At 56.2% G+C, this 11,604-nt stretch overlaps 3 protein-coding genes across 3 annotated transcripts in view; 1 reads left to right on the top strand and 2 right to left on the bottom strand.

The window, feature by feature from the left end:
- VOLCADRAFT_63761 (uncharacterized protein) overlaps positions 1-1,073 on the bottom strand; it is a gene marked incomplete at both ends in the record, with an annotated part of 2,841 nt that extends 1,768 nt beyond the window's left edge. Inside the window, one exon of the mRNA XM_002953372.1 lies at positions 702-1,073. Within this exon, the coding sequence (XP_002953418.1) occupies positions 702-1,073 (372 nt within the window). The remainder of the gene's footprint in view (positions 1-701) is intronic.
- A 725-nt stretch (positions 1,074-1,798) lies between these two features.
- Positions 1,799-6,959, top strand: VOLCADRAFT_109207 (uncharacterized protein; the record flags this gene model as incomplete). The annotated part of the gene is made up of 14 exons (XM_002953469.1): positions 1,799-2,071; positions 2,152-2,215; positions 2,289-2,388; positions 2,453-2,519; positions 2,586-2,693; positions 2,977-3,074; positions 3,363-3,439; positions 4,124-4,231; positions 4,575-4,649; positions 4,920-5,037; positions 5,433-5,548; positions 5,811-5,999; positions 6,296-6,510; positions 6,806-6,959. Exons 1-14 carry the CDS (start codon positions 1,860-1,862, stop codon positions 6,957-6,959), a joined length of 1,701 nt encoding a protein of 566 aa, XP_002953515.1. The 5' UTR covers positions 1,799-1,859.
- Positions 6,960-7,467: 508 nt separating this feature from the next.
- Positions 7,468-9,838, bottom strand: VOLCADRAFT_75761 (uncharacterized protein). Its single transcript, XM_002953371.1, has 2 exons — positions 9,395-9,838; positions 7,468-8,898 (listed from the first exon to the last, which is right to left on the bottom strand). Exons 1-2 carry the CDS (start codon positions 9,776-9,778, stop codon positions 8,860-8,862), a joined length of 423 nt encoding a protein of 140 aa, XP_002953417.1. The 5' UTR covers positions 9,779-9,838; the 3' UTR covers positions 7,468-8,859.
- Between the last annotated feature and the right edge of the window lie 1,766 nt (positions 9,839-11,604).

The following is an 11,604-nucleotide window of genomic DNA, read 5'->3' as shown; positions in this document are numbered from 1 at the left end:
AGGCGGCCACCACAGCACACCACACCACAGCACACCAATCAGGGAAGGGCGCAGGCGGGCGAGAGGCTCGTGTGCGGATGGGACGAGCGAGACGGCGGGGGTGCTACCGGAGGACGCGGAGGCAGCAGACTATCCAGGAGAGCGCCAAAAGGGCTGAGGAAAGGTGGGTCAGTCACGTCGAGTTGTCTTTCCTAACATCCCACTTTCTTCTTTCCTTCCCACTCCAACCCCCCAACTCACCCGCCCCCCCCCGCCCCCCAGGGAGGGGAGGGGAGGGCCCCCGGTACCCCCCTCCCTCCCTGCCTACCGAGATGTCGGCACCGCAGTGCTGAGCGGTGTCTGCTGCTTCCTGAGCCACCTGCGAGGTTGGAGATTGGGGAGCGGGGGATTGGGGATTGGGGGGGGGGAAAAGGCGAACCACAAGCGAGTGAAGCTGATAAATCCAAGGAAAGACTGTTGCGGCTGCTTGGAGTGGGGGGAAGTGGGGAAGGTGAGGTGAGGTCAGGGATGCGGGGTGGGGCTGGGCCTTCCTGGCCGCGCATCCCCCCTCGTAGCCCCCTTCATCACTTCCCCCGCATGACCCTCGTCCCCCCTCCATCGGTGTTGCGGAGTCCGGGGGTATCATCCGGGGGCTTTGGGCGTTCGGGACCAGATGCAAGGAGGGCGCGGAGTGGGGTCCGGGGCAGCATGTGGGGATGCACGCGCATGGAGTCATGCGTCGATGGGGGCGAATGAAGGGGGTGCTGGGAGTCGCGGACGTTGGTCGTTGGCGGCGCCGGCGGCCGGAAACTTAAAAGACCCACCTGCTGGCAAAGTTCACGCGTTGGAACGAGGACGATTGCTCTGAAGCTTCCGCTTATGTTATCCGTCGACAGAAGTTTGTGTAGCAAAGGAAGCAAGTATGCCATCGTTTTGCCACTTCCCGTGCGCGCGCGAGCGACGACATCCTTGCCCTCTAGCGTTCTCGGAATTGCTTCGAGCTGCACCGGTGTTGGCTTTGTAAAGCCACGCTTGCCCAAGGCCCTAAGAAGCCTTGGGTCGAGCCCAAGGTCCTGGAAGGACATACTTTGGTTGTTTACTTCTTTCAGTATAGACGATGTTCAGTCCTGTGGGGTCGTGATGCCAATCGTTTGATGCTGTGCTTCCAAACCAACTTGAGTATTACTGAAGGTTACCAGCAGTTCGCATCTATCATGGTAACTAGTATATATAGTACACAAGCAAATTACTTAATTAATCGCAGCAACCGTATGATCCAAATGCCTAGAAGGACATAAACCTTGGGAGCTGTTGTCAGGATGCTCCTGCTGGAGCGCAACAACAAAATAAATGTTTATGAACCGCAAGGGTTTTAACAAAATTGGTACTACGTTGCTGCCCACGCAACCTGCGCAAGGGGTCTCGGAAGACGGCTCTCCGACACATGGTCAGGCAGGGGGCTTGTTCATGCACTCCTAAGCACAATGCTGCTGTAAAAGTTGAAGCTGGTCATTACAACCTCATTGCAGTGTAGCGTTTTAGGTAGAGGTGATGGTCGAGGGTTTGGAGGTCCCGACATTGGGTCCCGAAGGAGCAGGTTGTCGACAGGGGCACACTATGCGCATGTAGAACCGATGCAAAGTACCGTTGGGACCTTCCATCATGATTCTGCACCCTTTGAGGAGACAAGTCGTTAAGTTTGTTGGGCCTTTAGGTTTGGGGGCCTCTATCCGTACATTTCGCACTCTTACAAGCGGCTGTTTTTCCAAACAGTATAAAGAGAGCGCATTGTCATCAGATATACAGTAGGTGTGAGGTTAGGTCTTGCTCGCTAGCTTTCTGCTCTTCAATCGCTGTGATTGGTCACGAAAACCCTTAAGATGAACGCTAACATCCTCAAGAGCAGCAAGCTTCAGCAAACAGGTGGTCGTATCCGGGAAGTTCCTCTTACAAACACGGCGTTCCGAAGTGTGGCGCCGTTCCACGTCCCTTGGACCGCCGTCCCTGCCGTCCTGCTGCTACCGAGACCAGCCCCCTTCGTGCGTCGTGTGGTCCCTCATGCCGCATCTACTGCGGAGGCCCCGCGCGCCAGGTATTAGAAATCTATTTAAATATCTTATTAGAAACATCGGATAACTATCATCAAGTGCAAACCAACTCTTTCTCTTTCAGCGACAAAAGTTCCCCAATGGCGGTGTCCGAGATCGGTCTCGTCGGTCTGGCTGTAATGGGCCAGGTAATGGAAATTACGATTGAATGGTGCTCCGGCTCTAGACGGTGACTTACGCGTTCTTGCTGGTTTGTTGCAGAACATGGCCCTCAACGTTGCCGAGAAAGGCTTCCCGATTTCGGTGTACAATCGCAGTTATGACAAAACCGAGGCCGCTGTGAAGCGTGCGCAAAAAGAGGGTAAGTGCCTGATTGCGTGCTGTTGTTTGGCTGTCGGAGACACCGCGAACGGCCATGGGTGCAGGCCTCGGCGACAAACTGCGTGGCTATGAGTCAGTGAAGGATTTCGTGGCGAGTCTGCAGAAGCCAAGGTAACAATTGCATCGCGTTTGTGTCAGTCTGTCAAGGGCTCGCATTGAAATGTCATCGCCCCGTAGGCGTGTCATTATCCTTGTCAAGGCCGGCGCACCGGTCGACCAGACAATCGATGCGCTCTGCGAGTACATGGAGCCGGGTGATATTATTATCGATGGTGGCAATGAATGGTGAGTACAGCATCGAGGGAGGTGATCATCATCACACAACTCAACAGCCTACCCTGTCATTACAATTACATACAAACTTGCGGAACGATACAACTGAAGCTCATACCGCCTACACATACCGAGCACTTCTCTAAGCTGCAGAATACCTAAAGAGAGGTTGCACTTTTTCACGCTCCTTGACCAACTCGTCCTATTCCACCAAAGCCCCGTTTGACCTTGACCTGCGGCTTGCTGAACAGGTGCTTTGCCTTCATACCCCTGCCTTACCCTCTCCCCTCCGCAGGTACGAAAATACGGAGAAGCGCGTGGCCAAGGTGGCGTCGAAGGGTATTCTGTACATGGGCATGGGCGTCTCTGGCGGCGAGGAGGGCGCTCGCCGGGGTAAGTACGGCATGATGGGGATGTACGGCATGGTGGGGATGTACTGAACGATGTGTGTGGAGGGAGGGAGGGGGAGCGTATGTGAGAGAGCACAGCGCGAAAGGGCGCGACATATAATCGGGTTAGACGCACATGCACGCTGTGAGTGTATGTTAATGTATGTATGTCTCTCCGCGGGCTTGTCGGTGGCCGTTAGGGGTTCAGGAGGGCGCAAGAGGGCTTCCCGTCACAACCCTACCTACCTACGTACATACATACGTGTGCTTCCCACACCGACCGTGTGCTCAGGCCCCTCCATGATGCCCGGGGGTAGTCCCGAGGCGTACACCCACATCAAGTCAATCGTGGAGAAGGTGGCGGCACAGGTATGTGTGCGTGTGGTCGGGGCCGGGGGGTGGGGAAGTTCAAGGGGCCGGGTCGCGGTGGGGTGTTAGCTTAGGGTCTGTCGGTCTGTCTGTCTGTCGGTCTGCTCCTCGTGTGTATTACACTGCCAGTGTGACTTCCGCGACGGGCCTTATGACTTGCAGCAGCTGGGGATGTTGGCTGTAGCACTTGCTGTTGCGTTGACTGCTACAACCGCTGTCGGTGGTGCTCAGTGGTGCTGCTGATCTAATCCTCTGGGTGCCTCTGATAGTCCACCACCACCACCACCGCTTGGTTCGGGGGACCTGGGGATAGCAGCACCACAGCAAAGGCGCATTACTACCCGGGTGTTGTTGCGCAGTTGGGCCTCAGTCGGGCGTCGGTCCGTTGCATTCGGTTACTGCGAGGCGCCTCACCGCCTCTACTCAAAGAACAGTGTAGAAGGCGGTGGCGTAGGTGTAGGAAGAGAGGAGGTGGGGTCCGTCATATCACCTTGTTCACCGTCGCGTCTTGCTCTTTTCTCTTGTTGTCCACGCTGTGGGCGGCTAAACGGACCGTGTGCGCATGCATGTATGTCTGTTTGCATGTATGTTTATACGTAGTTTTGTATGTATGTATGTATTTTTGCACGTATGTATGTACGTTTATGTGTGTTTTCCACCTCACCTCACCTCGCACCTCGGCAGGTTGACGACGGCCCCTGCGTTATGTACATTGGCGGCGGCGGTGCGGGTAACTTCGTTAAGATGGTTCACAACGGTATTGAGTACGGCGATATGCAGCTCATCAGCGAGGTGGGGCTGGGTAGCGGGGTGGGGGTGTGTTTGGAGGCGAAGCGTTCCCCGCGCCGCGAGGAAGGAGGTAGAGGGTGAGGGGTGAGGAAGGGGTGACGAGGGAAGGAGGGAGGGAGGGAAGGAGGGAGGGAGGGAAGGAGGGAGGGGGAGGGACATGACGGGCGTTGAGCGCCTTTGGTTTGCCGAGTAAAGTGTAGAGTACGAACCGGTATGCGCACGGGCATGTCCATCTCATCATGTATGTCCGTCTGTCTTGTGTATGCAAGTCCTCAATGATCTGAGGTGCACATTGAGTTTTTTCTGAAGATGTTGACGTTTTGTGTATCTACATCTTGTACTACAGGCGTACGACGTGTTGAAAACACTTGGTGGTCTCGATAATGAGGAGCTGGCGGCGGTGTTCAAGGAATGGAACCAGGTACGGTACGGCTCGGTACGGTACGGCGCATTACAAGCGGGCAGTTGCCAGTCGTCAACAAGAGTAGAAGCGCCACCACAGCCACCCCCATCACCCCCAAGTCACTCCTGGTTGGCAACAACTTACAAATATTCCTGAAGCAGTGTCCGTGTACGTATTCCTGCGCGGAGTACATCCGCCCATCTCTGGTGTCTGCTTCAATCGTCGGTGGTTTGCGTTACCCTCTCAACCCCCCACACGCGCACCCCTCCCCTCCGCTCCCCCCGTCAGGGTGAGCTCAAGTCCTTCCTTGTGGAGATCAGCGCCATCATTATGAACAAGCCGGACGACCAGGCCCCCGGCTACCTGGTGGACAAGATTGTGGACCAGACGGGATCCAAGGGCACGGGTGAGTGTGTGTGTGTGTGTGTGTGTTTCGGGGGAGGGAGAAAGGGGGGGGAGCACCCCGGCACGATGGAGGAGGGGATATGCACTGGGGAAGCGGGGAACTGGGTAATTGGTAGTTAGCGGTTGGCAGGTAGCTGTTGGCAAGAAGCGTCAATGAAGCTGATTGTATATACGTGTCGAGTACGTACACACGTGTTAAGAGGAGGTTCGTCTGTATGTCCTCCTGGCCCCCTAGGAACGCAGCTCATGTGTTTGAAGCGTTAATCCCGGTTGTGTTGTGGTGTGTGTGTGTGTGACCCCTGCGGGTCTGTCTCTCTCCCTCCACCCCCCTCCTCTCCCCCTCCGGGCCCACCCCACCCCACCCGCAACACGCCACCCCCCGCCCTGTCCTCGTAGGCAAGTGGACCGTACAACAGGCAGCTGAGCTGGCAGTGGCAGCGCCCACCATGGCATCAGCTCTGGACGCGCGCTACCTCAGTGCGCTGAAGGCCGAGCGCGTGGCGGCATCCAAGGCAAGTTTCCCCCCGCACCCCCCCCGACAAGACCGTCACGGTTGGAGTCGGTCGGTCGGTCGGTCGGTCGGTAGCAGTGTATTAGAATGTGGTGGATTTGGTGGATTCTTTTCCGCCTTCCCCCTTCCCCCTTGGGCGCTGTTGCAGTTCATATCTAGTTTTCCTTGCATATGAATCTCCCCCCTACCCCTACCCCCGCCCACATGCAATCACATGCCACCGCAACGACCACTCCTCCACCGGCCCCCCACCGGCCCCTCAGGTGTTCGCCTCGTGCGCCCAGCCGGGTGCTGTGCCCCGAGTGGATAAGGCCCAGCTTGTGGCGGACGTGCGGGCGGCGCTGTATGCTAGCAAGATTTGCTCGTACGCCCAGGGCATGAACATCATCAAGGCCAAGTCCGTGGAGAAGAACTGGAACATCGACCTGGGGGGTCTGGCAAGGATCTGGAAAGTGCGGGGGGAGAAGAGGATGGGTGCATGTATGTATGCATGTATGTATGTATGTATGCATGTATGTATGTATGTATGTATGTATGTATGTATGTATGTATGTATGTATGTATGTATGTATGTATGTATGTTTCGGCGGGCGGATAGGGGAGCGCTGGGGATGTAGTGATGCGGGGAAGGGGGCGAGTGAGAGAGTGGCCTCGTCATCCTGCAGCGGCATGTGGCTGTGCCTACCCCCCACCCCTCTCCCGCCTTCGGTGTCCCTCTGCACCCCCGCCCCCTCTCCCTCCCCCGCAGGGCGGCTGCATCATTCGCGCCCAGTTCCTGGACCGCATCCGTCAGGCCTACGAGCGCAACTCGGAGCTGCCCTCGCTGCTGGTGGACCCCGAGTTCGCTAAGGAGCTGGCGGCCGCGGAGGGAGCGTGGAGGCGGGTGGCGGCGCTGGCCGTCACACACGGTGTGCCCATCCCGTCAATGACGTCATCCCTCTCGTACTTTGACACGTACCGGAGGTACGGAAAGGGCGGGAAAAGGGGAGTGGGGCAGGCGAGGAGGGGGCCTGGGACGAGGGCAGCCGGCAGGGGGGGAACGTGCCCCTCGATACAGCCGCATAGGGCCCACATCTCCCTGTGCTGTCGTTGCCCTTCTTGAGGGCAAAGGGGAGCAAGCGAACATAGGAACGGGTCGAACGGTTCCATATAATCACTTCCTGTCCCCTAAGTGCTCATCCCAATGGATGGTCTCTCCNTCAACGCCCAAAACCCCCAACTCTCCTGGACTTCCCTGCCCTTTCCCCCCCCCCCCCAGGGAGAAGCTGCCTGCCAACCTGGTTCAGGCTCAGCGAGACTTCTTCGGCTCGCACACCTACCAGCGCTTCGACAAGGAGGGCTGGTACCACACGGTCTGGGACGAGACGTTTGGCTCGGCGGACTCCATCACCACCAGCGGCTACGTCGTGTGAGGGCGGCGCACGCATGTATCTATCTGTCTGTCTTATCTGCACAGTTGCCGCCGTCGCAGTCCTTACTCGAGTGTTCACCGGTTCTGCCCGCACAACGACTCGAGACGAGATGGGGGCCGTCGCGGCTTAGCCAGGCGGCCCCGCACCCCGCCGGCGCCGCTGCAGCCGGGGATCGACGCTGTCCAGGGTATCAACGTCCGGCTTTTCAACGACATCCAATCACGTGCCAACTGTCATCTGTTGAGGTGCTAACTTATTTCGCAGTCGTGGTCTATCTGCCCGTCGAGGGGAGGGCTACGGTGATGATGGGGTTGGGGCGGGGGGTTGCAGGCGCTGTGAGGGTGTGTGGCTGGGGCCTCTTCCCGTCGAGTTCTGAGGTCCTGGAGTGGGTTTATATCCCCCCCTGGACAGGACAGGAAGTCGTTTCTACGGCTCGAGTGTACGAGCGTCCTTGTGTGTGTTATCGCCCGTGTTGTCGTGCGTGCTGTGTTTGTGTTCTCCCGTTTGGATAGGCAGCACACGGCGGGGTGCATGGCTTGTGTTTTCGTGTTAATGTACACTTACTCGCCACCGCCACCGCATTGGATGCAGCTGTGCGCGGAGTTGTACGTACGTCGTGTTTCCGTTGTGTCTACACCGTTGGAAGTTACCATACATATGTATTGTGGTGTCGCAGCAGATGGCAGTTACAACATCATATGCCGATGTCCCGGTGGCCCCCCCACTCGATTCAATGGGGAGACATGTGAGGGTTACTTGGATTACTGGTTTGATTCGTAATTGCCGTATTACAATAATAAAAGGTCGTCCTATGCGTCGCCGAAATGCAAAAGGTAGTCGGTCACAAATCCTGCATCAGACATCGCAACCTGAGAATCTGCAGGTGCCGGCCCGAGGTGCCCGAGATGTGTGTGTGTATATGTCACGTTTTGCTGTATGTTTGAAATTACGTGTTGTCATCAGATCCGTGAAGCTTGTGATCAATGATGCAATCAGAGATATTCTTTCCACAACGCGGGGTCCCCCCGCGTGGCTATGTGCAGCAGACTTCAATTATTTCAAACACTGTAACTCACCTTGATCGTCGTTTCCCCTTGAGGTTTTCAATATCCCACTCACACCCCTCACCGAACAATCAATAGCGGACACACGCCGTATTAATGACATATGGACCTATTTCACTGTGCAATGAGTCCACGACAGGTGTCAACAAACAAGTCCTGTCGCGACGGCGGTGTTGTTATAGCAACAATTGACCAAGAGACAGACAGACAAACAACCGCATCATCTTACACGCGACATGTCGCAGCAAGTAAAGGTAGCGAAGGTGGAGCGGCACCAATCTCAGCGACACGACAGCAACGGCCCCATATCCCGGAAAGGTCATATCTATCGTCAACGTCCGGGAGAGGGGAGGTCTCTTCCGAGGTCTCACTCACATACACACCGAAACATTGAAGTGTCCAATCACCCCCACCCCCACCCGGTAGAGGACACACAAAACACATCGCATTCCGTTCTCACGGCTCGGGATAGCAAACGGAACACGCACATACGCATACGGAACATACATAGGTCCACTTGGGGAGCAGCAGCAGCACCACCACCACCATCACTATCATCATCATGCTACTGCTTCCGCTGCTTCAGTGTCTGATATGTGGAACGCGAGCCAAGCACAAGCAAATACTTGTCTGTGTATGTATCTGTGTGTGTGAAAGGAAAACGGCCGGAAGACAGCAGCCTCCCACCACGTCATGCGCTCTCCCCGGGCTTTAGATAAAACCCTATGTGCACTGTGCATGCGGGGTGTGTGCTGGGTGGGCTCGCAAGCAGTACTGCCGCCGCCGCCGCTGCTGCCGTGCCGCGCGTGTGGCCCCCACACAGGCCGTGCACTCTCTCATCGCCGCCGCTGGGGTTTGCGGAAAGCCCAGTCCACCTGATAGGGGGGCCGCAGTGGGCGGTAAAAGCGCGTTGTGTGCCGTCAGGACTTACTCGCTGACGAATGGACGACTTGGGCAGTACTTGGTGGGGGAAATACAGCACTTGGTTCTGCATACAGCGCTACTGCATGCGCCTCGGCGCGCTTTACGCGGCCTTGGATCCTTGCCGGGGAAACGCTATTTGCTCCGTTACCCCGCAGCACCTAACCCTGCTGACGGCCCGGCATCCACCCCTCCCCCACCGGATAAGCCATTTCAGATAATGACCCATGGCGGACATACATGCATAGCGGACGTGCAAAGAAGCATGCAAAGTCACAAGCTAAGGCAAATGAGAGCTGGCTTCACGACGGCGGGGCTTTTGGTATCGGCGGACAAACTGCAAACGGCCGGAAATTTACAGTGACACACTTAAATTAAGAACGTATCCTAGGTAAGCACGGAGCAGGCGGGCAACGGCGGAAATGTCGCCGACAGCCTCCTGGAACTTGCCTGCAATGTCTGCTCCAACAGCTTTTTCCCGTTCATTTCATTAATTGCTGCTTGTGCCTCCTTTTGCGTTTTGTACTCCACAAGCGCATAGCCCTTCACGAAGCCGGTCTGGCGGTCCAGGTTCAAGTAAATGTTCTTGACGTCCCCAAACTCAGCAAATGCCTCGTGAATATCTTCTTCTTGAGCCTCCTCATTGACGCCTGTAATAAAAACAACCCATCCTTCCACCGACGCGGTTGGCCCCGGCTTTGCATTGGGATCCAGCTCCTTGAAGCGTGCTCCACCATAGCGGTCTGCCCATTCCGTTGTGTCGCGATGACCACGACCTTTCCGTTTCTTGTCTAAGCCTTGCATGCGGTCATCGCGGTCTATATCGTCGGCCATTTTCTTCGGTTAAGTTAACACCTCGGCCAGAATATATGTGATTTAGGCACAATCAACGAGACCTGGCGGTGGCATGTCTCGAGAAACCCAGGACAAGTTGGCAAGCCGAGCAAACTGAGTCAACGGTCGTACTGTACAGCACACCGAAAAAGGACCTGTGCACAAACGAATCTAGGATATTATTGCCGGACAACCCTGGGGCTTGCAAGTTACGACAACGGAGCTCATATATCTAGGTAGCGTCATTGTATGTTTTCTACCTAGCCTTATCTAGCACCACATCCACCGCGCAGGACGCATATTAAAAATGGTGCCAAGGCGCTCAACGTGCTCTCCTAACTCATGCCCAACGAAGAACAAGGTTGCTTTGCATTTGGAATTGGTTGCATAAGCAGCTGGGCAAGAGACACGCTGCAGGCACGAACAGCCGCACGTGAGATGCCGAGCGAGCTCCGGAACCCACTGATGGACCCCACTGAGGCTAATGCTCTCTGCGGAAGCGCTTTTTTGTTCATCCTTTTGCTTACTGTCTTGCTCGGATATGGAATTCGTCGAACTGGGTTCCAATGGGCGACTGAGGTGAGGACACTCTGAATGATGGCGACGTATGTTTCCCCCATCCCGGCGAGCGCCCTGACTCGGCTGCCCACGCCCCTCTGACTTCTGGCATAACGCACCGTGTTGTCAAAATGTTGCACCATGAAGATGATCTCCCACATGGCCCACCAGCGTCCATAACGTGCAAAGGAACATAATTGGTGAATGCGTCCATTGACGGCCCACGGACCAGTCCTAGTACCGGTAACCTTGTTCTCAAAGGAAGATACCTCCTCCACCATCCGCCATCCGTATGTAATGCGTATTGACAGACAGTGGCTTACGTAAACGTAAACCGGTTTTCGCTCCCTTTAGCTTGTCCGTTACAGTCTCCATTCCCAAGCAGCCTTTCTTAGCAGCTCCCACCGCCCCTCCCACCACCCCTCCCACCGCCCCTCCCACCGCAACCACATCAAAAATCAAAATTTTGGGAAGCGGCCCTGCACGGGCCTGCATACGAGCGAGGGCCATTCTCTCCGCACGGCGACTCTTTCGTCGTACCAACCAACGGTTACACGACCCTAAAACCCTAGGTACAACGACCGGTAGATTAACTCCACTGTTATCATTATCACCAGCACCAGCACCAGCAGCAATAGTAGCAGCCGCACCCGGAGGCTCACACTCCAACCAACTTGAAAGAAAAATAAATCCTTACCAACCGGGGCTCCACCACTCAATGTACGACACTTCCTCCCGTGCAAAATCAGCAAGTGCTCTACGATTGTCGTACTCCACCGTACTGTACCGTAGGGTAGCGTGGCTTTGTTGCTTGGTATTGCCACCGGCGGGGTTATGTTCACGTATTACTTGGTGGGTTGGGGGGGAAGGAGGGAGGGAGGGGTTTCCAGGTTGGGGTTGAGGGCAGGGTGCCGTACAGTACCGTGGGGGTTTGGTCCAGGGTTGGGGTGGGTGAGGTGCGGGGTGTGCGTGTGCGTCTGTGTGTGTGTGTGTGTGTGTTATGGGTTATTCTACGCCACTGAGCCGCCACGGGTGGGGAGACCCGGGAAGAAGGCGATATCTCGTTGATTGCCGTATTGCCGTATTTTAACTGCATCCCCAGTGAAGAAGCCGGCCGGAGTCGTTTCACTGACGCGGGAAAAGGCTGTACGGCGTACGGCAATAGATCCAACCCCTCTCCAATTGCCTCATCCATCCCTACTTCGAGAGGTTGGCCACTAACACCTCCCCCACACCCCACACCCCATACATACATAAACGCATACACC

The sequence above is a fragment of the Volvox carteri genome (assembly GCF_000143455.1).
Source record: "Volvox carteri f. nagariensis unplaced genomic scaffold VOLCAscaffold_36, whole genome shotgun sequence".
NCBI lineage: Eukaryota > Viridiplantae > Chlorophyta > Chlorophyceae > Chlamydomonadales > Volvocaceae > Volvox > Volvox carteri.
Note: the sequence above shows the minus strand (reverse complement) of the source record. Positions and strands in the feature narration are given on the sequence as shown.

Bases quoted from the DNA above. Each gene is read 5' to 3' on its own strand.
- VOLCADRAFT_75761 (XM_002953371.1), bottom strand. From the start codon at position 9,778: ATGGCCGACGATATAGACCGCGATGACCGCATGCAAGGCTTAGACAAG. The intron at 8,899-9,394 runs GCAAGTTCCAGG...CCCCCCTATCAG, and splicing joins TGTTGGAGCAGACATTGCAG to GTGGACTGGGCTTTCCGCAA.